General features: G+C 42.6%; 1 protein-coding gene across 1 annotated transcript; it reads left to right on the forward strand.

The window, feature by feature from the left end:
* Nucleotides 1-243: 243 nt before the first annotated feature.
* On the forward strand, nucleotides 244-23925 carry LOC134866332 (ephrin type-A receptor 4-like). The gene is made up of 19 exons (XM_063886442.1): nucleotides 244-401; nucleotides 1130-1197; nucleotides 3244-3441; nucleotides 3744-3854; nucleotides 4267-4621; nucleotides 12345-12500; nucleotides 13380-13907; nucleotides 15314-15438; nucleotides 15582-15741; nucleotides 15849-15960; nucleotides 17041-17099; nucleotides 17391-17504; nucleotides 17618-17803; nucleotides 18158-18219; nucleotides 18393-18602; nucleotides 18909-19085; nucleotides 21298-21485; nucleotides 21666-21851; nucleotides 22892-23925. The coding sequence occupies exons 1-19, from the start codon at nucleotides 245-247 to the stop codon at nucleotides 23007-23009; spliced, it is 3270 nt and encodes a 1089-aa protein (XP_063742512.1). The 5' UTR covers nucleotide 244; the 3' UTR covers nucleotides 23010-23925.
* The last annotated feature ends 1022 nt before the right edge of the window (nucleotides 23926-24947 follow it).

A 24947-nucleotide genomic window follows, 5' to 3' on the forward strand; every position in this document is an offset into this window, starting at 1 on the left:
CTACTAAATTGAGCCTGATCTATTTCCAAAAACCAATTCGGCTTGTCCTTTTAGTTGGAGAAATAAACTGTAGAAGTGATGCATTGACGCAGATATGGAGCACAGTACTGTATGCCATTTGGCTCATGTCATTTGAATTACCATTAAGGGAAGCATCTGAGTGTGAGAGACCGCCCCAGTATCTGCTGCTGCATCCAACTCGCTTTCACACTTGGGTTCATTCACACACACTTTTCCCACCGGGATGGAGCAGCTTCAGCCAGTGCGCAGAGCCAACGCGGAACACACACGCTTTCACGCTGCACACATGGCTGCACACATACGGCGAATATTTTCTACCTTAATATGGATGTTAACACTAGTTTCGAGTTCGAGGACGAGGATTTATCCACCGAACGAAGGTGAGTAACGAAGGAATCTGATCGTGTGTGTGTGTGTGTGTGTGTGTGTGTGTGTGTGTGTGTGTGTGTGTGTGTGTGTGTGTGTGTGTGTGTGTGTGTGTGTGTGTGTGTGTGTGTGTGTGTGTGTGTGTGTGTGTGACTTCGGGTTTCCGCTCCTGCACGCTGGGAGACACCTCGGCATGCGCTCCGTACGCGTGCTATGATTGTGAAGAGCAAGGCGAATATGCAAGAAACTTGAACTGTCAAAAAGTTGGATTTGGAGAAAATGTGTTAATTCTCCATTTTTTTTCGTGTAGTTGAGCCCCGAAGTTGTTCTGATGCATGCTCTGTCTTGCTACAGATCTTGGATGTTTCCACATGATATGGTCAACAGTTTAGTGTGAAGCAGTAAAAACTTAAAATTCATACCTGGTTGATGTTCCTTAATGCATAAATCAGGTTTGTCGAATTTAAATCAGTACTCTAATCTGAAAAGATGCAGATTATATGATGTAATATAATGTTTAATGATGATTCATATTAAAAGTTCTATAGGTACCACGTTTGTGAGGTAGAATATTTGTTAATCCCAAAATACAATGCTTAGTTGTAATTTTTTAGTGTTGATCTTGTGTTGTTCCTATATGCAAACATGTGACTTATTTTGCACTACAAAATAGTTTTATTGTACTGAAACCCTGTAGACTGTTTGCCCTTAAACCACCTGCATGTGTGCGTGTGCATTTTAGTGACCCTGCTGGATACCAGGACAGTGCCAGGAGAGCTGAAATGGGCAGCCAGTCCTTCCGAGGGAGGGGTGAGTGGGAGCTTTTTTACAGATACACTGTTTACAACCTGTTCTCTCTTTGGACGCACGCACGCACGCACGCACGCACGCACGCACGCACGCACGCACACACACACACACACACACACACACACACACACACACACACACACACACACACACACTAGCACACACTTGGTCTGGGAACTGTAAATAATCATCCCACAGATTCTGAAATGTGCTGTTGTTCACCAAGCCTAAGTGCTAATATGAGATTGCTGGCGTTGTGTTTGGCAAAACGAAAAAGCATAAACCAGCTTGGTGGTGGGTGTTTATTTTTTTAGGGATTTTTACTACCAGTTGCCAAAACAAATCCTGTAGATATCCATTTTGTATTGCACCCTCATCTTTTTGTTCATTTGGTTGTTGGTACTGTTATGATTTACCATTAATATATGTGCTTCCCTTTCCGCTCTCTCTCTTTCTCTCTCCTTTTTCACTCAGTGTCTCTCACCGCTTTGTTGGTTTAAGAGTTATTGGTGAACTTGACTCTTATTTTTTCAGTCACCACGCTCTCATTCTCTCACATGCTGCTTGATTGACAGGGTCTTGGTCTGCACGCACTGAGCTTTTGATTACAGGCACCCCCACCTTCCGCACCCCTCAGCTACACACTCACATACACACAAAACATCATCTCTGTATGGTTGGAGCAAAGCTTTTTCCCTCTGACAGCTGTGATTTCTGTCTGCTGACAAAGAATCCAAAAGAAACTAGACAAGAAGGCATCATACCCCATGACAGCTTTCTTTTTTACTGCTCTCTTCCTCAATACTCCACACATGCCCTGCAAAACACACACAAAAACACACACATGTACAAAAACATGACCATGAGCTCACACACACACACACTGTAGGAGTGCACAGATACAGACCAAAGACCGATGCTGGATTTTTGAGGCTGATGCCGATCTGGATATTTGAGATTAATAAAAACTTGATAATGATGTTATCAACCCATGTTTATAACATTACATTGTATTGGCCAAAAAGACTACTAGTGTTCAACGGTTAGCTTAACTGAAAATGAACAATTTGAAATAAATAAGTGATTTTAGCTAAGTTTAGGTCAAATAGACATTTACTGCCCTGCAGTTTCTGCCAACATATACACCAATATTAATTTATCAATATAGCTGTAATAGGACAATGTTGGCCAATGAAATAATTCCTGATTACATATCGATCAAGCTCATTATACACACACTCCCATACAGACCCCGCCCCCCTACAACACACACATTGATATATTCTCTGACTCTCCCTCTCTTTTTCTTTCTTTCGACACGGCGTATTTGGTGTGTATACAGCTCTCACCAGAGCAGATTATTATTCAGTGGCAATAAAAAGCCAATTTGGAGTTGGGAGGCTCAGCGGTCATTTGAAGGGTCACAGTACAAGGCAAATCATCGGCTGTATTGAGATGGATGTTGCAGTGAAGGCTGGGCCTGTTTCACTTTTATGGAAATGTGCCTGTAAAACCTTGGAGTCCCAACACATCTGAACCACTCTCTGCTGCAGAATATTGATGCAAGAAGGAATGATTTCAAATGACAACTCGGAATTAGAGGATGTGGCCCAGCATCTGAATTTGATTTGATCTTGTTTTTCAGCATTTCTGTGAAATCAATATTTCCATTTACATTCAAATACTCTCCCAAGTGAAACTTGAGTGTCAGGAACTTTATTTATTCTCCATCTACATCCTTTTTCACAACATTTGTATGTTTTCCCCCAGATTTGAACAACATCTCTTATAAAGATTGGTACTTACTGTAGCAGCTGATTATCAGAAACAGTTTTGACCTGCTCTATGTCTACTTAATGATCACTTAAATGGAAAATCAGGTTTAATGAAGTTTGTGCAAAATTGAATCTCATACCAGTTGATGCGGTTAAAGTAGAAAATCAATCTCAATATTGACGTTTAACAGTGGGCGTAAATTTGAAACCGCTTCACAAGTTGACGCCTTCACAAGTGTATTAATACAGTTGCATGTGTGTTTGTTTCCAGTGGGAAGAGGTGAGTATAATGGATGAGAAGAACATCCCCATCAGAACATACCAGGTGTGCAATGTCTTAGAACCCAATCAAAACAACTGGTTGAGGACAGATTGGATCCCTCGGTCCGGCGCTCAGCGGGTCTACGTTGAAGTCAAGTTCACCCTGAGAGACTGTAATAGCCTGCCAGGGGTCACCGGCACCTGCAAGGTACAAGAAAATATACTTATAATGTCTAAACACTGCATGATGATCATTGCATGGCTTAGGCCCAGTACACATTTTAAACAAAAGCATATTTCAACAAGGATTTCTTCAATATGTTAACTTTATGCTAATTATTTAATGGACAGGTCGCTGCTAATGGCGCTTTGTTATATATTACAGCTGCTGGTTATTCAAGCAAACCCCCCCCCCTTTGACTCATTATCATATTAAGAGAAAAGATGAGTGCTGATGGTGACAAATAGTGGCGTCAGTCCCACTTTTTTTCTGTTCCTTTTGTGTTGCAGGAGACATTCAATCTGTACTACCATGAGTCTAACGAAGACAGAGAGAGCTACATCAGAGAGAGCAGCTTCATTAAGGTGGACACTGTGGCAGCAGACGAGAGCTTCACCCAGGTAAAGCCCGAACAACTGAGTCAGGCTTTGGGTTCTTTATCTTCCCTTCTCCACTCGCTTTAATTTGCTCTTATCTTGAAACTAAACCTTCCCTGGGTACTTAGCTCTAATTTTTTTATTTGTTTTACAAGCACTTTCATCTCCCATGTCCAGTCTGCTGTCCCAGGAATGCTGGCTAGGTGCTTTTGCATAGTCCTAACAAAAATGACATTAGTTTTTGGCATTGCAGGCATTACATCCTATTTTACCTTTGCAGTCAATAGCAGCCAATCTGGATGAGAGTCAAATGCTGAAGATGTAAAGATCAGCCATGGTTCAATAGCAACTCTTACTTTAAGACCTTGAATTATAGAGGGCTGACACAGTTTACATCACAATTAATTAATGTAGCTCCAAATGTCTTTCCATTCAGGTGGACGTTGGTGACCGCATCATGAAGCTAAACACTGAGGTGCGAGATGTCAAGGTCACGACCCGTAAGGGTTTCTACCTGGCTTTTCAGGATGTTGGCGCCTGCATCGCTTTGGTTTCTGTCAGAGTTTTCTACAAAACCTGCCCGCTCACCATCCGTAACCTGGCAAAGTTTCCTGACACTGTAACCGGGGCCGATACGTCTTCCTTAGTGGAGGTCAGGGGGTCTTGTGTAGACCAATCAGAGGAGAAAGAAGAGCCTAAAATGTACTGCGGTGCTGATGGAGAGTGGCTGGTTCCTATTGGTGGATGTTTCTGCAACCCAGGATATCAAGAGAAGGGTGGCACATGTAAAGGTAAGTGAAGCTCCGAGCAGCACAGCTACTAAACCATACAAATGTTGTTTAATTTTGTGATTTTCAGACTGATCCATTTTGGATTCAGTCTGAAGGCTCTCGGCTCCTCTTGTGTTGCTACCTTTAAGCTCATCTGCATATGAATCATTAGTCCTTGAGTTAACAAGCTATTTGCTAACCAACAGTGACAGATTTGGCTTGTGTAATAATTAACACCTGCTTGATTATTCTGGGGCTTGTTTTAATTATTTCCATGGGTTGTATTTAGAACTGTTGTCATTTTAAAGAGGATACTCACGGTTTAACTATGCACAAGGCCATAAGAAATGAATCATCAGGGTTGTTTTCCTAACTTTTACAAGTTGATAATCGATGAGTTGTGTTCAAAAATATTTTTTTAGGCAAATGAAGTTTAGAGACAGGTGCACAATACAAGACTGCCTAGATTTGGAATTCATTTAAATTCAAGTAAATATTACACTTGTTTAAATTGCCACGTTTTTGTAGAAAAGTCTTAATGTTTCTGTCCAAATGGTACAAAATCTCCCAGCACTTCCAAAGTGGTGCATAGAGAGAATCTCTGCACCCAGTCAAAAAATAGTCTGACCCACAAAACACAACCTGTCATATCTCATCTTAATCTTTTTTATGAATAAACAAGAAGGATACACTTTTTTAATTAGTGAGCTTTAGGGAGCCTGAAGGCAGATTGTGTTACCTTTCGGCAAAGACAGGCTTGTTGTTTTTCTCTGTTGACTGTCTTTGGGTTAAGCTATGCTAATTGGCTCCTGAATGCAGCCTGAGAATAGTATCTTGTCATCTGACTAAAGAAAGGATATTAGCGTACTTCACATAATGTCAATGTCTCTTAAAATGTTCATCTGTTCTGATTGTAAGATACCAGTAACAATCATTACTTTTTTAGTCAAGTTAGTTACCCCAAATAACTGTTTGAATGTATCTTTCATAACACTTCATATCTTAATGAATTCAAGATGTAAAGAGCTTCTTATTTCTTGCAATGAGTATAAGTAGAAGCTCAAAGGTCTCATTGTGAGGTGTGCTGACAACTGCCATCTGGACAAAAATGTCTTTTTATCACTTACAAATCTGGTCTGAACTCTACGATAACAAATATGCAAGCTGTTCACACATTTCACCAACATACATGTGGCGTGAATGACGTGTAATGATTGGAAGTGACTTGTTGTGATATTGAAGACAACTAAATGTGTGTTTGTGTGAAAAAGGAGGGGGAATGGGGGACAACAGACTTGGTGGAGACATTTTAACAACATGGCTTCACTCCCCCATTCAGTCTCATAGTCAACGGACACACAACATGTTCGCTCACACACACACACACACACATCCATACGCAGATGCACATAAACGGATAGAGACAAGGGAGAGAGACACACTGATCCGCTCCCTCTGTTATTTATGAATCCTATCCCAGAAGGCTAATTGTATAACAAACAGACCCATAACTCAAAGAGGAAAGAAGAGGCGCTGAGAGACAGAAAGGCGAAAAGATGGACATAAAGAGAGCGATGAAGTTGCTGCCAGTTGGCGCAAAGAGGGGGGGAAATGTGACTTTTTTTCTTTGTAATAAGAGGAGCAGTAGCCAAAATTCTCTGTGATAAACGTCCTCTAAAACCTTTACCCCGCTTCCCCCGATTGTTCTTTGTGAAAAGAGGAGGAGGTTTGCAGGATGGTCCCTGAAGCCTGAAAGATGTTCCTCCTCAACTAGATTTAGGAGAGACCCTTGACTTTGTTGAACCTCCAGCAGATGTGAAGTGCCATTTATCTATCTGCGGCTCTCTTCCCTGTCTCCCCACTCTCGCCTGCTTGTCAGGTTGTTGGCCAGGCTCAGCTGCCTCTGTGGAAATCCATCAAAGTCTGGATGAATACCCAACGCTGCACAGCGAAAACTCTGACCCTGCAGTATTGGATAGATGCCTTAACACTTCTTCCATTTTAAGTTTGAAATGTGCAGAGAGAGTGAGAGGAGGGGGGATGGATAGAAAAGGCAGATAGTTTTGAGACGAGATCTGTCTCTCCTCTTGTCGCTCATGTCAAAAGTTTTCAGGATTTTCTAGACTCTCGTGCCTTCACTCACAGAATGATTGAATATAGCCAGCAATAACTGGACGGAAGCTCTTGTTATTAAGGGTTGGTTCATACTAGCTTTGTTATCAACAGTTAGATGAAAAGACAGAGGAAGTCACAGCCTCTGTGCCAGGACTCGTATTTGACGCCTGGTATTACAGGAACGTTTTGTTTTGTAACTTGAGTTTTTGTACGTATAAAAAAACCAAGATAGCACATGTTTTTGTGGGTTTTTGAGGTTCTGGTCAGTATTTTTCTTAACATTTGAGCAGAGCATCACTGTTAACTACTGGTTTCTTATTCAATGGATGAATGTGACAATGGTATCAAACTTCTCATATAACTCTTGGCAAGAAAGTGAATACACATATATATCATAAAAGGTTGGAATATTTTGCTTAAATTTCATCTATGAATACATCAATGTTATGCCAAAACAAAAATATAAATCCAGACCTTATCGGGTGAACACATATTTGTGTCTAATAGAAGGGTCAGTATAGAAATTCTTAATTCAAACTTGCATGATTTGTTAAATATAGTCGTAATTATGTCTGCTCTGAATGTCTACGTAAAGAGTTATTATTTAGCATACTGTATATCTCTGTAAGATAGAAGTTATTTATAGCAATGCTTTTGATAAATTCCCATTTTATAACATTTTCATCAAGCTTAGAGTCCTTGTGCAACAACCACTGTTTGCTGTGTTCACAGTTTTACTGCCTTTACTGTTTTTTAGTTAATTTCACCCCCCAAACTCCTGTTGAATGGAACTAAAACAGGACTTTGCCAAAGCGGAGAGATGTGAAAAGTTCATTTCACTGTTGACACAGTGTAATGAGGATGGAGAGGATGAGAGGAGAAGCTCTGGAGAGGAAGAAGGGATTAGGAGTTGAATGGGGCGAGAGGGGGATTGAAAGAAGGGCACTGACAGCAGAAGGCATCAATACAGACCTGCCCCTCCCCCGCTGGGGGTTCGCCATCGGGTGCAAAGGGGACGAGTAAAGAAACACAAGAGAGAGGGAACACCCCCTCTTTTCTAAACCCGTGGTTAAGACCGAGGTCATGACTGAGCCTGATGAAGACGTCAAAAACTCTGACTGACAGCCACTCACGCACACATTCAAACAGAGAGAGTTTAGCTACAGAGTGCAGGGTCATGACCGAGGTAGATGAAGACGTCAAAAGTTTGACAGCTGCGATCCGTCTGGGAGGATCGGAAATGAGGGAGGAGAGACAAGAGGAGTGAAACAACAGAGGGAATTTGAAATGTGAACGGCCGGGGAGGTGGAATGAAAGAGGAGGCTTTTTTTGTTTCGCTGTCTTTGCGCTGGCCTCCCTTTTTCTGTGGTCTGACTCTGCTTACTGCCTGGGAGGTTTGGACTGTTTCTGTGTTCCCCACGTCCACAGAGATTTCATGCTTGTGCTTCTTTCCAATGCACCTGCAGTGTCTCGTCAAACGCAGAAAGTGTTTGGAACGAGAACGGGATAAAAGGATGGAGAGGAGAGAGGCAGAGATAAAAGACGGGCGCACTCAAAGAGAGATGACAGAAAGAAAGAGTGAGCGCTTGATAGAAAGAGTGCGTAATCGCTGTATCCAGCCCCTAATTATTGCACCGCATTTCTGGACTCTGGGCATGTTGGAGTGATGATTTAGTGTCTGTGTGTGTGTGTGTGTGTGTGTGTGTGTGTGTGTGTGTGTGTGTGTGTGTGTGCGCGCGTGTGCACGCGTGTGTGAGTGCGTGCGCACTTGCGTGTGTCTGTGCACGAGTGTGGGTACTGTATCTCTGATTTTCTGCCTAACAAAGCCCTCCCGCCCATAAACTCACAGTTTGGAGGACTGCCCAGGAATGCCTAGAGAAGAGTGTGGTGAGGCAAACAGAGAGGGAGGAGGTGTTAGTGTGCATGTGTGTGTGTGTGTGTGTGTGTGTGTGTGTGTGTGTGTGTGTGTGTGTGTGTGTTTGTGTGCACTTATGGCAGGTGACAAAGCAGGCAAAGGAATGGTACAAGTAATTGTGCGATGCAAGCCAAACTCAGGTGGGCGGAATGGTTTGCATTCCACCGTCACAGTCAGGGTTTGCTCGTGCTATTGTCTCCTTTCTCCCAGGTTGTGCTTAATGTAGAGGAGCTTTGCCAGCACCAGCAGTCAGTCTGTAGCTCTCTGGCATCGGAACAAGCCCCGCTCTCTGTCTTGCTCTCATTATCCCTCCTCTCTCTTCTCCAACTCGTCTCCCTGATCCACAGTCAGGGGTGGTGGGGGTGCTACTGCTGCTGGTGGCAGGGGGTGATCTGTGTGTGATGGGGAGGGGGGTGTATTGTTGCAGAGCCCTTTTCAAATGCTAATGTCGCACTGTTGGCTTTGGGCAGACACACACACAAATCCACACATATCCATCCGAACCACTAGTTTGTGTGAGTCTTTAAATTTAGAGAAAGTTAAAGCTGTGGCTTCCATTGAGCACATTCCTTAGCTTTTAAATGCAGAGCGATGTGAGAAGCTAGTGCCCGTGCATGATATATGAGATTAATTTGATACCAGGCTCTGTAGGAATGCGAGTTCCTGGGGAGCGGGGCGGTCCTTTCAATGAAGACATACAGTAGGAAGGAGATAAGCATCACGGCTCTTCTCCAGCTTTTTCTGCGGCTTTTAATTAACAGGGCATGACCCCTGTGATTAATAGTGTCCCTCCTTCTCGCGTGACAGTCTATCAATCCGTCCATCCATCCGTCAATCCGTCCCTCCCTCCATCCATCACACAGACAGGTGTCACTGTGCAGCGGCCGGGGGTACTTCCTCCATCTACACCCCTCTGCTGGGAAAGAACAAGGGATGATGGCAGATAACATGGGGTCAGGAGGAATACACACACACACACACACACAAATACAGTGTGCCGACAAGGCTCTTAGTCAGATTTGCAGTGAGCCCCATTTGCATTTTAGGTAGCAGATGAATGCATATGCAAATGCCGACAATGCTGATAATAATCAAAGGGCACCTTCCCCTGTGTTTCTCTCCCTCCTCCTCACTCACTATCGTTCTGTCTCTTCACTTCTTTATCTCTTGCTTCTTGTCAGTGGCTTGCCATCTCTCCCAGTCAACCTTCCCTCCATCCTTTACACTTTGTCACTTTCTTGTGCTTGACAAAAAGCTGATGCATGCTGCGGTCTATTTTGTCCCCTGCTAACAGGCAAAATGGGAACACAGACATACACATTTATCGCTCCTTATCTCCCTTTTTTTTAAGTATGTTTGTGTCCAAATCCCTCCCTTTTTACTGGTTAGGCTCCGGCTCTGCAAAGCCCGCGGTAGCGTAGGGTTAATGTCGGGTTAATGACACCCTCATGAGCCCTTATTCAGGGTCAGCTGCGCTCAACCCCCCCTGTCAAATCCAGCGCAAAAGAAAGACACAAAAGGCAACAGAGAGAATAGAGACATGAGAGGGCGCTGAAGGAAGTTTATGGCTTCAAATACTTGCTCCTTTCTTTCTCTTCCTCCTTCTTTCCGTCCTCTGTGATGAAGACATGGATAGAGGATTGGTTTGAACAGAGACAGGCAACCTGACTCCCCTGGCAGCGTCTTGTTTAGTCCTACAATCAACCCTTAAGTCTTTAGCAGGTCAAATACTTTTCTTTCTCTCTTTAATTTCCTCGCTTTTCCATCCATGGCTTACTTACCCAGCTAGATGATTACAAACAAAGGAATGTGCACAACAGCAGAATAGTGATAAAACTGTGTTTTATCTCCCATGTGATGATATCAGCTGACACATTTTAACAAGGCATTCACTGGATGAAAGCCGGCCTTATCAGCCGCAAATGTGTTTATGATTTTAAAGGTTTCGACAAACGCTTTATAGCCATGCGTGTTACGTGTGCGGCCTCATTTGAATTGGTATCAATATCAAGCCACAAGCGTTGCTTCAAAGCTTTTAAAGAATTTGACAGAGTGGCAGAGTATCATACAGAGATAGAGCAGGATTGAGAGAGTTGTCAGAGACACAAAGACAGATAAGTAGAGGTCGAGGAGGAAGTGCACCGGGAGCGAACGAGGGAGGTTGTGAAAAATGTGAAAGGGAGGGCAGATGAGTGTGTGAAAGAGCAAATCTATGGTGGCTCACACAGATGGGGCAGGATGGTCGGTGTGAGAAGATTACAGAGGAGACTTCCTCCCTCTCATTTGCTGATGAGAGTGTCATAAAGCACTGTGAAACACACACACACACACACACACACACACACACACACACACACACACACACACACACACACACACACACACACCATTCCCACATTCCTATCCACTCCTACTGGATGTCTTCATCTCTCTTGGAAATTGAAAGCTTTTAAAAAGAAAAATGAGGAGAGAACCGGGAAAGATGGTGGGATTGAGGAAGGAGAGTGAATAGGGTGTGATGATGAAAAGGAAGGTGTTGAAAAAAAATGATTGCAGTGGAAACAAATGAGAGGGTTTCCTTCAAAAATTAAAAAGATAAAAAAATGTCTCTAACCAGCCACGCTCTGCCATCTCTTTTGCTTCACCAGTGGATGTCAAGTGGTATAATTATGTACTCATTTATTGTATTGTTACTCTGTCAATGCATGAATTCCTTGGTAAACGGAGAGAAGATTTCTCCCCCTCTCCCCCTCTCCCCCCCCTCTCTCTTTCTCTGTTTCTCCTCTTACACTTATTTAAATGTCAGTTGTATTTGTGTTGGCGTTGGAGTTTTGATGTATTCAGTTCTGGTGTTTCTCGTTTGTGTGTGTGAGTGGGAGCTGATCACCCAGTGTTCCTTTAGGTTGTTAATTCTTTGCAAAGATAAAAGAAATCATTATCCCCATCCCCCTCATGCTATATGTATTAATCTCTGTAGATATATTATTTTACAATCGTTTATCTTTGGATGGAATTGCAGTCTATGTGTTGACTTTGTTGTCAGCCGTCGATATTTAGGACAACAAAGACTGTAACAAGAGTCAGGGGTCAGCTGACTTGACCCTTGCAGCCCCTATCATGCTGGACTTTAATTACTCAAAGCTGATGAATACCATGGATGTTTTGGTATCAATTTTTTTAGTGTTGCGACAAAGCATACTTGCAAAGCAACATTTCTGATTATTATTTAACCAAAAGTTATGGATGTTTTCTATCAGGGGACAGCTGTGGGGTTGTGCAAATTAAGGCTGTAACTAATCATGCATTTACATTTTTGATTTAGCAGCAACAACAATAAATGTCCCATGTTGATGCAATAGAAAATTGCTTATTTTGTCTAACGAACAGTTCAAAAATGAAAATAAAATGACCTGTGAACCATTTACACTTAATAAAAAATCAGTAGGCTAAATAGTGAATATGATTGCTAAAAATGGCCAAAAATATTATTCCTTAGCACTGCTAGTGGTTGAAAACAGGGCACCTTTAACAACTACTGTGTTCTGTTGAAGGAAACATGTTGTTACTTCATTTTACAAGTCGTTTATTGGTGTCTATCATAAAGTTTATGTCAATGTGACCTGTTGTTATTGACATTTTCAGAACCAGGTGTACGTGACTATGCATTGTTATTGAAGTGGAGTCTTAAATCTATCTTTTTCTGTCCCTCTGCAGCCTGCCCTGTTGGGTTTTACAAGGCAAAGTCTTCAGAAGCAGTATGCTCCAAGTGTCCTCCACACAGCCACTCGCTCAGAGACGGGGCGACCGTCTGCGACTGCCACTCTGGATTCTACCGCGCTGACAGCGACCCTCCCTCCATGGCCTGCACCCGTAAGGATACACAGACAGACAGACAGACAGACAGACAGACAGACAGACAGACAGACAGACAGACACACACACAGACAGACAGACACACAGACAGACACACACACACACACACACACACACACACACACACACACACACAAACACACACACAAAAGTCAAAAGAAAAACAATACGTGTGCATTGCTTGCAAATACAAGTAAATAAAGCAGACTGATTGTCTCCCATTGTCCCTATCTCTACCAAACAGAGGGAGAAACAAACTTGTCTGAATGCAACCCCTGTTTCATGATCCCATTACTTATGACTAAGCCACCATCTACATCCTGCCTGCTAGTGATAAGTAAATATATTGAATAGTGAACAAATGTCCTCTCCCTCTCTCATTTTCTTTCTCTGTCTCTCTGTCTTTAAGACTCTGAGTAGGTCCTCTGTGACAGAATTGGAGACCTCGGTCTGTGTGTCATAAACTTAATTATGCCTATTTACAGCACATGGTTTCCTTGGCCTGGGAAAAATAAAAGCACACACACACACACACACACACACACACACACACACACACACACACACACACACACACACACACACACACACACACACACACACACACACACACACGTTCTGTCTCTCAGACACACAACACACAAAAAAGAAATACCACAGTATAAAACATTCACCCCATCAAAAACATCTCTGAACAGTATGGTTTCAGTCTGAGGCCAGATGTCTACATTTCAACTTGTGCCAATGGCTCGCAGCAACCCCCTCACCCCCATATACAGCCCGTATACTTCCCTCCCCTTTATGTGGAGTATAGAATATAAACTTGATTGGTTTTGTTCATGCCTAAGCAAGCTTACATCCCCTTTTCTTCCCCAGAGCCACCATCAGCTCCACAGCAGCTCATCTCCGTGGTGAACGAGACCTCGGTGGTGTTGGAGTGGGCCCCCCCTCGACGGCTGGGAGGACGGATTGACACCAGCTACAGTCTTGAGTGCCTCATCTGTCAGACTGCCAGCCACAGTCAGACTGGAAGCAAAGCCCTCCCCAGGAATCACAGCCTCTCCCAGCCTGAGGCTCAGCGCATCGGCCTGGGGATGCAGTCAGACCAGGGGATAGTGGGATCTGAGGTTCAGTCAGGGAGAGGTGTCTACCAGAGCAGACCGGTACCTGGAGATTACCCAAGGCCCGGCTCTGGCACCAGCTCTCAGCTCTGCCTGCCCTGCAGCTCCGATGTGCTCTTCTCCCCAGAGCAGACCAGCCTGAAGAGCAGCAGAGTGGTGGTGAGCGAGCTGAGGGCCCACACACACTACACCTTCATCGTCCATGCACGCAACGGGGTCTCCCAGGCCAGCGGTGCAGGGGCAACCCAGAGTGTGTCCGTCACCGTCACCACCAACCAGGCTGGTGAGATGAAAGCTATGAGTGTGATAATAAATGTGTTTGTCGGATTGTTGCAGCAACATAAAATATACTTATGGTTGTTGGTCCGTAAGTAGGTCAGCACAATCCAAACTGCTGTTCACTGCATGCGGACCCCCAGGGAAGCAAGGCCCTATGGGTAATGTGGAAGTATGTTGTGGAAAGCATCCATCCAACAAGACTTCAGTGCTGAGAGACAACTATTGTTGGTATGATTATTAGGAAATGTATGCTTAATACATATTTTCTGCCACAAATATGTTTTCAGTGCATCTTAAGAGTGCATGTGTTTGTTTCTGAAATAACATTTCAAATGCAGATTGAAATATATGAGCCCCACTTTTTGAAACATGAAAGACATTGTATGAAAAACCCATATATTGCAAATGTACTTCAAATGCATTGTTTACATAATGCTTCAGTAGAGTTTAATAGAAATCAAATTGATGCCATATAACGCTTTCTCCACTAATGACCACATCAACACTAATGATACTACAAGACACCTTTCCTGCTTTCAGTCAACTGGAAACTCTGGCTCTTACTATCTGTCAGAGCTGCCATCGTTATTATTCTGTCCTCCTACACCTAACAACAGCCAAATTAATTATAGGGGTGTTCTCAAGAGGATGTCAGAAAGCGTTCAGGCAAATGTAAATCACTGACTTAAATGCAAATAGACAGCGCATGTTGAGGGAAAAGTAAAGGAAAACAGCACATAGCAGAATAGTTGACACATAAGAGCATTAGTTTATGTGAGGATGGGATTTCCCTCTTTTCCGCTCTTAACCACGGAAGTGTGTGTGGAAAGTCACCCAGCTTTTATGGCGTGTTTCATTTTGGTTGTGAAGGTGTCAGCTAGTGTGTGGCGCTTCTCACACATGCTCTGCATTAGTTTTCAGCGAGTGCTTTTTTCCCCATGCTGTTACATCTAAACTGTCATTGCTTTAAGTCGTTATGGTGGCATTTAAAAAAAGGCACACCTGCTTAGCTCTAGGAGCCCCTGGGGAAATAACTTAGCTATGTGTGCACAGCATGAGAGCTGCCTGGGATTTTTCTCGTCCAACCTGCACCACCATATGGCCCGATATCATATGAACAGCCACAAAGGAAGACAAACAGTGTACGGGGAGGGAAAGTAGAGGAATGTAAGCAGAGGGAAAGTGGAGAATGAGGCTGCTCCCTGGGGAATAGGAAGGAATGAGATTTAGGTCAATTCTCAGGTGCACTGGGTCAATGGGATTATTGACATGCATGCATACCTTTTAAACTGTTCTGTAAAACTATGATAAATATACTCTTATGAGCTGCATCATAAAATATATATCTGTCACTAAAGGGATTTTTTCTTGTCACTGAATTATCTCTCCTCATCGTTCTCTCCCTTCCAGCTCCCTCTCCGGTGTCGTCTATCTTAGCCACTGACGTCACCAGGCACAGTTTGTCGTTGTCCTGGCAACAGCCGGATAGACCCAACGGGGTCATCCTAGAATACGAGGTCAAGTTCTATGAAAAGGTGAGGCGCCTGCAGGTTAATGCTGCTCAGGCAGCTGTCTGGAATGCCGATATGTTGGCACTCTGTTTGTGTTACTCTGATGGCAGCGATGGATTTGCGGTCAGACATTGAAAAGAACCCCTCTTTTTGTCCCGTCTAATCAGGATCAGAAAGAGCGGTCCTACCGCATAATGAGGACCTTCTCCCGGAGCGTCGATGTCACGGGGCTCAACCCCCTCACTGTGTACGTGTTTCATGTGCGTGCTCGCACCGCTGCCGGATACGGAGACTTCAGCACCGCTTTTGAATTTGCCACCAATTCGGGTATTGTGACAATAATGTTAATGAGGTTTTAAAACAATACAATAAAGTTTATTGTTTCCAAGTTTCCAACTTTCTGGTTGTGCCCTTTTTATGTCCTTCCCTGTAAGATCCCTTCCCTCTGATTGGAGAAGGAGTAAACTCAGCCTTCCTGCTGCTGTCTGTCAGCGGGGTTGGGATTTTACTGCTGATATCTGCAGCTGTCTTCATCATTAGCCGCAGGTATACACACACACACACACACACACACACACACACACACACACACACACACACACACACACACACACACACACACACACACACACACACACACACATACTGTATAGGCATCCATACAGGCAGGCATTCACACCTATAGGCTTGTTATGATGGTAAGAAGTTTCCCATCAGTTAATCGCTGACCTCAACATGAGTGCTGCCTCAACCTTAACTACTGCTTTTAACTAAACTGCCACAATACACACAAACAACTGCTATTGTGTGGGTAAATAGTGTGTGTGTGTGTGTGTGTGTGTGTGTGTGTGTGTGTGTGTGTGTGTGTGTGTGTGTGTGTGTGTGTGTGTGTGTGTGTGTGTGTGTGTGTGTGTGTGTGTGTGTGTGTGTGTGTGTGTGTGTGTGTGTGTTACCTAGCGCTTTTAAAGGGGATTAGAGTGGAGACAGTGATAATCCCTTTGTCCCTGGCTTGTCATTACTGTCTCTTCAGCAGCACAGCTTGTATGTCATCTTCAATTGGCATGTACACACACACACACACACACACACACACACACACAAACACACACACACACACACACACACACACACACACACACACACACACACACACACACACACACACACACACACACACACACACACACATAGCAGAAACACAAGCATGGGCAAATGTTCACACACACACACACACCTGCTCAGCCACAAAGGTGTTTTTGACAGTTCCTTTGTTTAATGGAAAACATCTTTTATCTTGCGCTACCTGAGGCATCGCCCCTCCTCCCTCTCTTCTTAAATGCTTTCATCTCCTCGCTTTGCCTTCCCTGCAGCCCGTTGCTCTCTGTTCTCATTGTCTTCCCTTTCCATGGCGGCAAATCCTGAAAAACCCAGTAAATGCATAGCGCTACTAGGGATGAAAATACACAAAGTTGAAAACAATGGGACACACCAATGTTTTTCTATTTGTCACTTCTAGCAAACTGTAAAAATCTTTACAAGAAAATGTAACAAAAAGCAATTATGTGATGCACTTTTTTGTCTTTTGTTAAATGTGTTAAATCTCCATCACCTTCTTTATCTCATCAGGAGGAGCAAGTACAGTAAAACAAAACAGGAATCAGAGGAGGAGAAACATCTTAACCCAGGTACTTTACACACAAACACACACACACACACACACACACACACACACACACACACACACACACACACACACACACACACACACACACACACACACACACACACACACACACACACACACACACACACAGAAAGACTGATGCTCTTTATTACACTTCTTCTCTTCCCCCCTGCACACATCTTACACATATATTTCCACAGATATTCCCATAACATATGCAGCAGTTATATAACTCTTATTTCTTACCCTCCTCTGCAAATCTTCCTCCTCTCCCGCCTCTCCTTTATGGCAGGAGTTAAAATCTACGTGGATCCGTTCACCTATGAAGACCCTGATCAGGCCATCCACGAGTTTGCCAAGGAGATTGATGTTAGCAGTATTCACATCGAGAGGGTTATTGGCATGGGTAAGCTTGGCATCAGTGCCCGCACAACCACACACTCACACACACACGCACTAACAGGCCCACACACACATGCTGGCTTGGCGCTGACACTGCTGTTTGCTCTGTGTGTGTAGGAGAGTTTGGGGAGGTGTGCAGTGGTCGGCTGCGTGTTCAGGGAAAGAGGGAAATCTACGTGGCCATCAAGAGTCTGAAGGCGGGATACTCTGACAAACAGAGGCGGGACTTCCTGTCGGAGGCCTCCATCATGGGACAGTTTGACCATCCCAACATCATCAGGCTGGAGGGTGTCGTCACAAGATGTGAGTTGAAGAACCTGAAGAATTTTTGGCCAATGCTGTCCGGCAGTGGCTCAGTCAGTAGGTACTTGGACTGGGAGCCGTGGGGTTGCTGGTTCAAGTCCCCGAACAGACCTATAATATGGAGTGTGGAATGCTACTTGGAGAGGTCCCAGTTCACCTCATTGGCCCTGCTGTGGTGCCCCTGGGCAAGGCACCGAACACCCTGGCTACCATTTCCTGCCCTATCCTGTTTTCTTTCTCACTTATTGATGTTGCTGCTATGATACCTGAAATTCCTATGGGGGTTGATTAAGGTTTGTCATATCTTGTCTGCTTGTGTTGCATTTTAACATTTATTACTCTTTACTTGTTTAGGTAAACCTTTGATGATCATTACAGAATACATGGAGAATGGATCCCTTGATACTTTTCTTCGGGTACATGCATTTCATCATACTGTCATTTATTTCCAAACAAACATAAATACAGCTTGAAATTTGCCATCTTACTGAAAATGTACTGAATCACAGAAAATAATCAATTCATGACCACTGCAGCTATCTGTTGGTCGGGCCCATGCTAACCTGTCTCTATAACCTTAATGTCGCAGAAACATGATGGCCAGTTCACAGTGATCCAGCTGGTCGGCATGCTGCGTGGCATTGCCTCGGGTATGAAGTACCTGTCGGACATGAGCTACGTTCACAGAGACCTGGCAGCTCGTAACATCCTGGTGAACAGCAACCTGGTGTGTAAGGTGTCAGACTTCGGCCTGAGTCGAGTTCTGGAGGACGACCCAGAGGCTGCCTACACCACAAGGGTAAGACACACACAGAAATAACATACGCATATAAACTGCTAATCATCATTCTTGTTAGCCATCTAATTCCAAGCCAAGTATATATTTTTTTATTTTTAAATGTGCATTTGATACATTTTGTTGTAGACAAATGTATGACAAAATCAAATAATACATCTTAAAGCTACAACTATAGGCATTAAAAAGATTTCTCTCTTCAGATATTAATCAATGAGGTAATCAGTTAGACAAAAACCAAATAAATCAATGATGGAAATAAAAGAGCCTTTATTCACTGAACCACAATTACTTTTACTTCTGTATTAGGAGGCTACTGGGACTTATCTTTCCCCTGGAGGGAAGATCCCCATCAGGTGGACGGCTCCAGAGGCCATATCCTACAGGAAGTTCACCACAGCGAGTGACGTGTGGAGTTACGGTATCGTCATGTGGGAGGTGGTTTCATACGGAGAGAGACCCTACTGGGACATGAACAACCAGGATGTGAGTCACTTTACATATCACCTAACCAACAGTTTGTTAAAAAAACAAAAGAGGGAGCTCATTCCATAAAGCCTTTGCATATTTAAATGGTACATTTCAAAGAATGATTTAGCTTCATAGTGGTCATATCCTGCTGGTAATTACAACACTCACCGGCTTTATTTCTCTTAAACAGTATTTTTAAAACAACATTTAAATTCATTTATATTAATTTAATTCTATATTATATATATTTTTTACATATTTTATGAAGATAATATTTACATTTTTATTACATACATACTTAAGAATGACTAATTTTAGGACAAACAATACTAGGAATTGTTTAAAACTTTTTGAAAAACTGTACAATAATATGTAGAACATTTTATGACTTTTTTTGACATTTAAATAGCTGATTAAACTGACAAGGATGTAATATGGACAATCAAGGTTGAACTGGGAAGCAGCATTACCAAATAAGTGGTTTGTATAATATTAGGGGGAAATGGGGATTTGCTTAACATTGATTGCTGTTATGGTCACATTTGTGCATACAGTTGTCAAACTGTGTCTTTCAGATCAAGAAAGTTAGTGACTAAATGTTTTTGAAACTGAAAAGGAAGATACAACAACCCTGTTTATTAAAACCCTTCTCAGCACACCAATTCACACCAATTGAAATGTTTATTAAACATAATGTGTGTGCTTTTAGAAAAGAGATTAAACTCTTACTTCTCCACAGTCCACATTTATTTAACTCCATAAAAAAATAAATTAAGTAGAAGTGGAAAAAGCACCACTTCTGTAGGATATTTTGGAAAGCCTTTTTTGGGGGGTTGGGGGGGGGGATAAACCTTCCTCTTTGTGACGTACTGAATTCTGATGCAGTGACCTCTGCACCATTTAAAAATAGTAAATATGGCTTTAAATCATCCACAGAAAGGGCAGCAGGCAAGATTTCGTTTTTTAGTCACTTATTTTAAATATAAATATTTAGACTTTGCAAAAAAGATGACTAGAATATGCTGCTTAATGTTATCCCTCAGCCAAGCAGCCTCCGAGATCTGAGACTTAAATCCGTTTTCAGAGCAAATTTCCAATAACTTTGCTATCAAAGCGAGTTAAGTTGGAGTAGGTCAAAGTGCAGTGCGGCATATGGAAATCTTCAGACATGATGGATTTCATCTGCAGCACACTTGCAGTCTAAGAAAACATTCCTGATGAGCCGTTCTCTAGACGCTTTAACCGTCTTATTTACTTTGTTTTGCTTTTTTTCAGAACAAATTAGTACACGCCAAGCTGCTCTTCTGTCTTTTTAAGTTGATTTGTTTTAGTGAACACTGTGGAGAAGATTTATCGCACAAACAAGCTGAAGCATCTTTAAACCTAATTTCTTAGTTAACTCCATTGCTGTGTCCCAATTCCATACTATCTAATGAGGCATTTCTTAATATGAAGTCTCTTCATTTTAGGAAAGTTGACTGATTTGACCTGCTTATCAACACAGACAGGGACTGTTACCCACAGCTCATGGAGGCAATTATGCATATGGAAATTGGGCAAATTTGCATGTATTAAAAAAAAATAAAAGCAAAAAACAGCCAACTCAATGACTACATGAAAATATTATACTTCCTGTTCACATGCCCCAAAGCCCACAAAATATAGGTTCAAAACTAAGAGCACAGCTAACCTCCAAATTGAAGTATGACATAAAGTAATAATAACTTTTAATGAAGACTAAGGCTCAAAAGGCGCTGTTATTTCAGTTGTGTCTGAACATCGAACAGCGTCTGTAATGGACAGTATCGTCCCACAGTATAATGCACAAAGGAAAGAGAGGAGCTGCTCACATCTGCAAAAAATTATAATAAATTGCAGTTGGTGGTGAGACAGCTCTGGAAACAACAGAAAAGTAATAAATCTTCATGGAAAGATTCTGCTTTCTCTCTGTGAAATGTAATTGGTGGTGGCGTTTTAAAGTGGCTGTTTGATTGAAGTCCGTTAGCTCATTTCCTGCACAAAACCATAATGATTTATTGTATTCTAACTGCAAACACATATACAGTAATGATAAGAATATACTGTGCACTGTATGCTACAAGTAAACACCGTGGGATATGGACAAGCACTGACATCGCCGCCTGCAAATTTAGAATTGTTCTGCATTATTATAGCATTTTTGCCTGATTATATCTTTAAGGAACTCTTTTCTTTGTCCTTTCTCTAGGTGATAAAAGCGATAGAAGAAGGCTACCGTTTGCCTGCGCCAATGGACTGCCCCGTGGTGATGCATCAGCTCATGTTGGACTGCTGGGAGAGAGAGCGAGCAGAGAGACCCACCTTCAGTCAGATACTCAACATGCTGGATAAACTCATCCGTAACCCCGGGACTCTGCGCCGGACAGGAGGGGACAGGTACAAACTGCATATGTTAATACATTCATTACAGATCACAGACACATACATTAAGTATTAATTCAGCATTCATTTTGAACCCACACCTACGTTATTTCATACTGATGATTAGGTGCTAGATTTCCTATTTCAGGACATTACCAACCTTCGTCTTTCCACTCACGCTTCTTGTTTTCACAGACCCACAGCCACTATGTTGGAGTCAGCGGTGGGTTCAGAGGTGTGTGTGTCAGTCCTACCGGAGGTGTGTGTGCCAGGCTGGTCGGTGTGTGAGTGGCTGCAGTCCATCGGGTTGGAGAGGTACAGAGACACTCTGGCAGCAGCCGGATACACCAGCCTCGACAGCCTCCTGGCTCTCTCACACCAGTAAGTGCACCTTCATGGGAAAATGGGCTTTGGCATTTACTTATCAGATTTCTTAGAGCAAAAACACAAGCTGCACATTCAGAAGGAGTTACACAAACATATGTATTTCCGCACCTTATAGTAAGATATATACTGTTTGGTTTTATTTTTACATAGCTGTGGTCATGTCGTTTTTACCTGGCACTTTTAATAACTCAATCAGCTCAAATAAACGTGTTTAAAATGTGTCAATCAAACACCTCTAAAAAATATTGGAATAAGACGCCATGCATGTTAAAATGTCAGTTTTTAAAAAAAACAGACACATCCCAGATTAACAAAGTGATATGCTGACACCTTTACATTTTGTTAAGATGTCAGTAAATGCCTCACAGTACTTTCACTGTATTATTACATTGAAAAGCTGACTCTAAGGTCCATGTTTAACGAGTCATTTGGGCAGGGTTTTTTTTTGTCAAACAGTTACATACTCCTTAAATTAAAGGGTAGCTTTCGCATTGTTTTATCTTGGACCCAACAAAGAATTATATCCAGCTAAATGGTATTCTCGTTAGCCTATTCAAAGAACCTAGTCGTTATCCAAAATATATCAATAAACATAAAAAGAATGATCCCAATGGTTGGATGAATGGGTGGTGAACGTGGGCCTATATATTTAATATGAAACAGCTTCCTCACCACTGAGCTGTGGTTTCTTGTTCACATTGCTTTTCTTCTCATGTGTTTTTAATAGTACTGAATGACAATGGGGTTCCATGGCACAAAGACACAAACGATATAAGGCTTTGGCTACACAGACAACTTGATAATAAGGTTTTGGCTTAATTGGTAGACTGGGTTGGTTATTTATTGTTAGCTTGGTGGTTACAACGTTGTTCATGTGTGTCTTGAGCAGACACTGAAGCCCAAACAGCTCTTAATGTCTGTGTACGGCAAAAGATGCGAGTGTCTGCCCATTGTTATAAAAGACGGTCCTATCCTTTGAGTACTGCATGTGGTGGCTTTGTGTTTGAACATTATCTTTGTCTCTGCACCCACAGGGAGATGGACAGACTGGGAATAATCACACCGTCACACCAGGACATACTAATTGCTAGTGTGCAGCAAGAAATGTTGTCGCAAATGCAACACATGCAACACACAATGGTTCCAGTCTGAGCAGAGCGGGGAGCTGATACAAACGTGTTTTGAGAAGAATTTCATTTACCTCATCCATGCACTTTAGAGGGACCTTTCACCAGTGGAAATACAAGGAGTGGAGTAAAGTCCGATGTGAAAAGCAGCACTTTTGTGAACTCCCATCCCATGGAGTTTTCTAAACACCATGATCTGGACGTGGCCACAGATAGCGTTAAGCTACTGAGCTCATCCTCTTATCCAGTTCTATTTTTCATTATTTTATTATCTGTTTCGTGAAGGCTGACTTGTTAAGGCTGTGAATAAGCAGAATGGCTTCCAGTTTATTTTTTTGCTGCTTCGAGCTTGACTTGAATAAAATGTGTTTTTTGTTTGCTCGTATGTGTGTGTGTGTGTGTGTGTGTGTGTGTGTGTGTGTGTGTGTGTGTGTGTGTGTGTGTGTGTGCGTGCGTGCGTGCGTGCGTGCGTGCGTGCGTGCGTGCGTGCGTGCGTGTGTGCTTGTGTTGCTTGTTACGTGTTGCGTGAATGTACACATCACAGAATTTCCCTTGCCAAGACGTCAGCTATCTTTGAATATTCTCAATATGCAAAGTATCCCCGAGAGAGAGATTTGGAGGAGCCGGACAGAATGTATCATTATGAGCTCTTACTGGTTTCATACAGGAAGATCTACAAACAAACTGTATGATTTGCTTGTTTTTTTTTTATTGTTCTGTTTTTATTGTTTTTTATTTTATGCATTTCCGTTGAATTAGACATTTAGAGTATAATGTCATCCTTCTGTGTCAATTGTAAATGTCTCTTATTTGATGCTAATAATTAGCTACCTGAAGCATTTTGTTTATTTATGGTCTTTTTTATAGTTTGTACATTGTAAAATAGAAACACAGAGGAAATATTGTAGTGATTGCCATATTGCATTGCAATAAATTCCAAAACCATCCATTTATGTAGGATCTTTTGTAAACTTTGAATACTTTTGTTTATCTGAGTTTGGCAGAAGACGTTGAGACTTAGTCAGAGGTGCCTGTAACAAGGAAAACAACTTGAGAAGAACACCCAGCTGAAATACTTGTGGTGTCTTCACACAGTGTTGCATTTGTGTGTGTGACAGAGAGGACAGAGAGAAGGAGGAAGAAGAAAGAGTGGCAGAGGAAGACTGAGAAGAGAAAGAGGGCTTGATTTAAAAAGAGAGAAAATGAAGAGTGGGCTGTCACCATGAGCATCTGTGTAGCATCATGTTTATTTGTAGTCTAAATTAGGCTGAGTTTGCAATGCACACTTGTCGAATCAGCAAACATCTGCCTCCCACTACACTTCCACACATACTATAAACACACACACACACACACACACACACACACACACACACACACACACACACACACACACACACACACACACACACCAGGGAGTTGATTGGAGGAACCCTTTGATAGATAAAGGAAGGAAAGATATGATCTGGATTCTGGCAAAAATGTCAGTGTTTTTTTTTCCCATCCTAATGAGTTTCCTTCCACACCAGCACAACACACATACCCCCAAACCGCCCGCCCCCCGCCTCACTCCCAATACATCCAAATTACACAGCAAACAAAATGCTGATGGTGGTTAATGAGGCAGATGCCTCCGAGTACGAGACAGAAAGAGGAAGACACACAGAGGGAGAGAGCTGGGCTTGGCCTGGGGCAATGAAACAGGCAGCTTCTGTCAAATAATGAGGCACAGACAACACATTTAGCAGGTAGCCTTTTGTGATGATGCATCACACGCCAAGCTCTACTCGGAAAAGGATAAAATGACATCTGGTCTTGTACGAAATAACTGCTTGCACAGAGTAGATGAACTCACTTTCAGAGAAGTGTGGCTCTATTGATGACAATGTTAGTCAGTCAACTGTTTTAATTCCGGATAGAAATATGTCAACAACTACACTGAAAAAACTGAAACGTTGACTCA

This window comes from Eleginops maclovinus, chromosome 6 (genome assembly GCF_036324505.1).
Source record: "Eleginops maclovinus isolate JMC-PN-2008 ecotype Puerto Natales chromosome 6, JC_Emac_rtc_rv5, whole genome shotgun sequence".
Taxonomy (NCBI): domain Eukaryota; kingdom Metazoa; phylum Chordata; class Actinopteri; order Perciformes; family Eleginopidae; genus Eleginops; species Eleginops maclovinus.

Excerpts from the sequence above, each read along its gene's own strand:
- LOC134866332 (XM_063886442.1), top strand. The coding sequence starts at position 245 with ATGGAGCAGCTTCAGCCAGTGCGCAGAGCCAACGCGGAACACACACGC. Across the intron at positions 13,908-15,313 it reads CGTCACCACCAACCAGGCTG|CTCCCTCTCCGGTGTCGTCT; the intron begins GTGAGATGAAAG and ends TCTCCCTTCCAG. Across the intron at positions 18,603-18,908 it reads AGGCTGCCTACACCACAAGG|GAGGCTACTGGGACTTATCT; the intron begins GTAAGACACACA and ends CTTCTGTATTAG.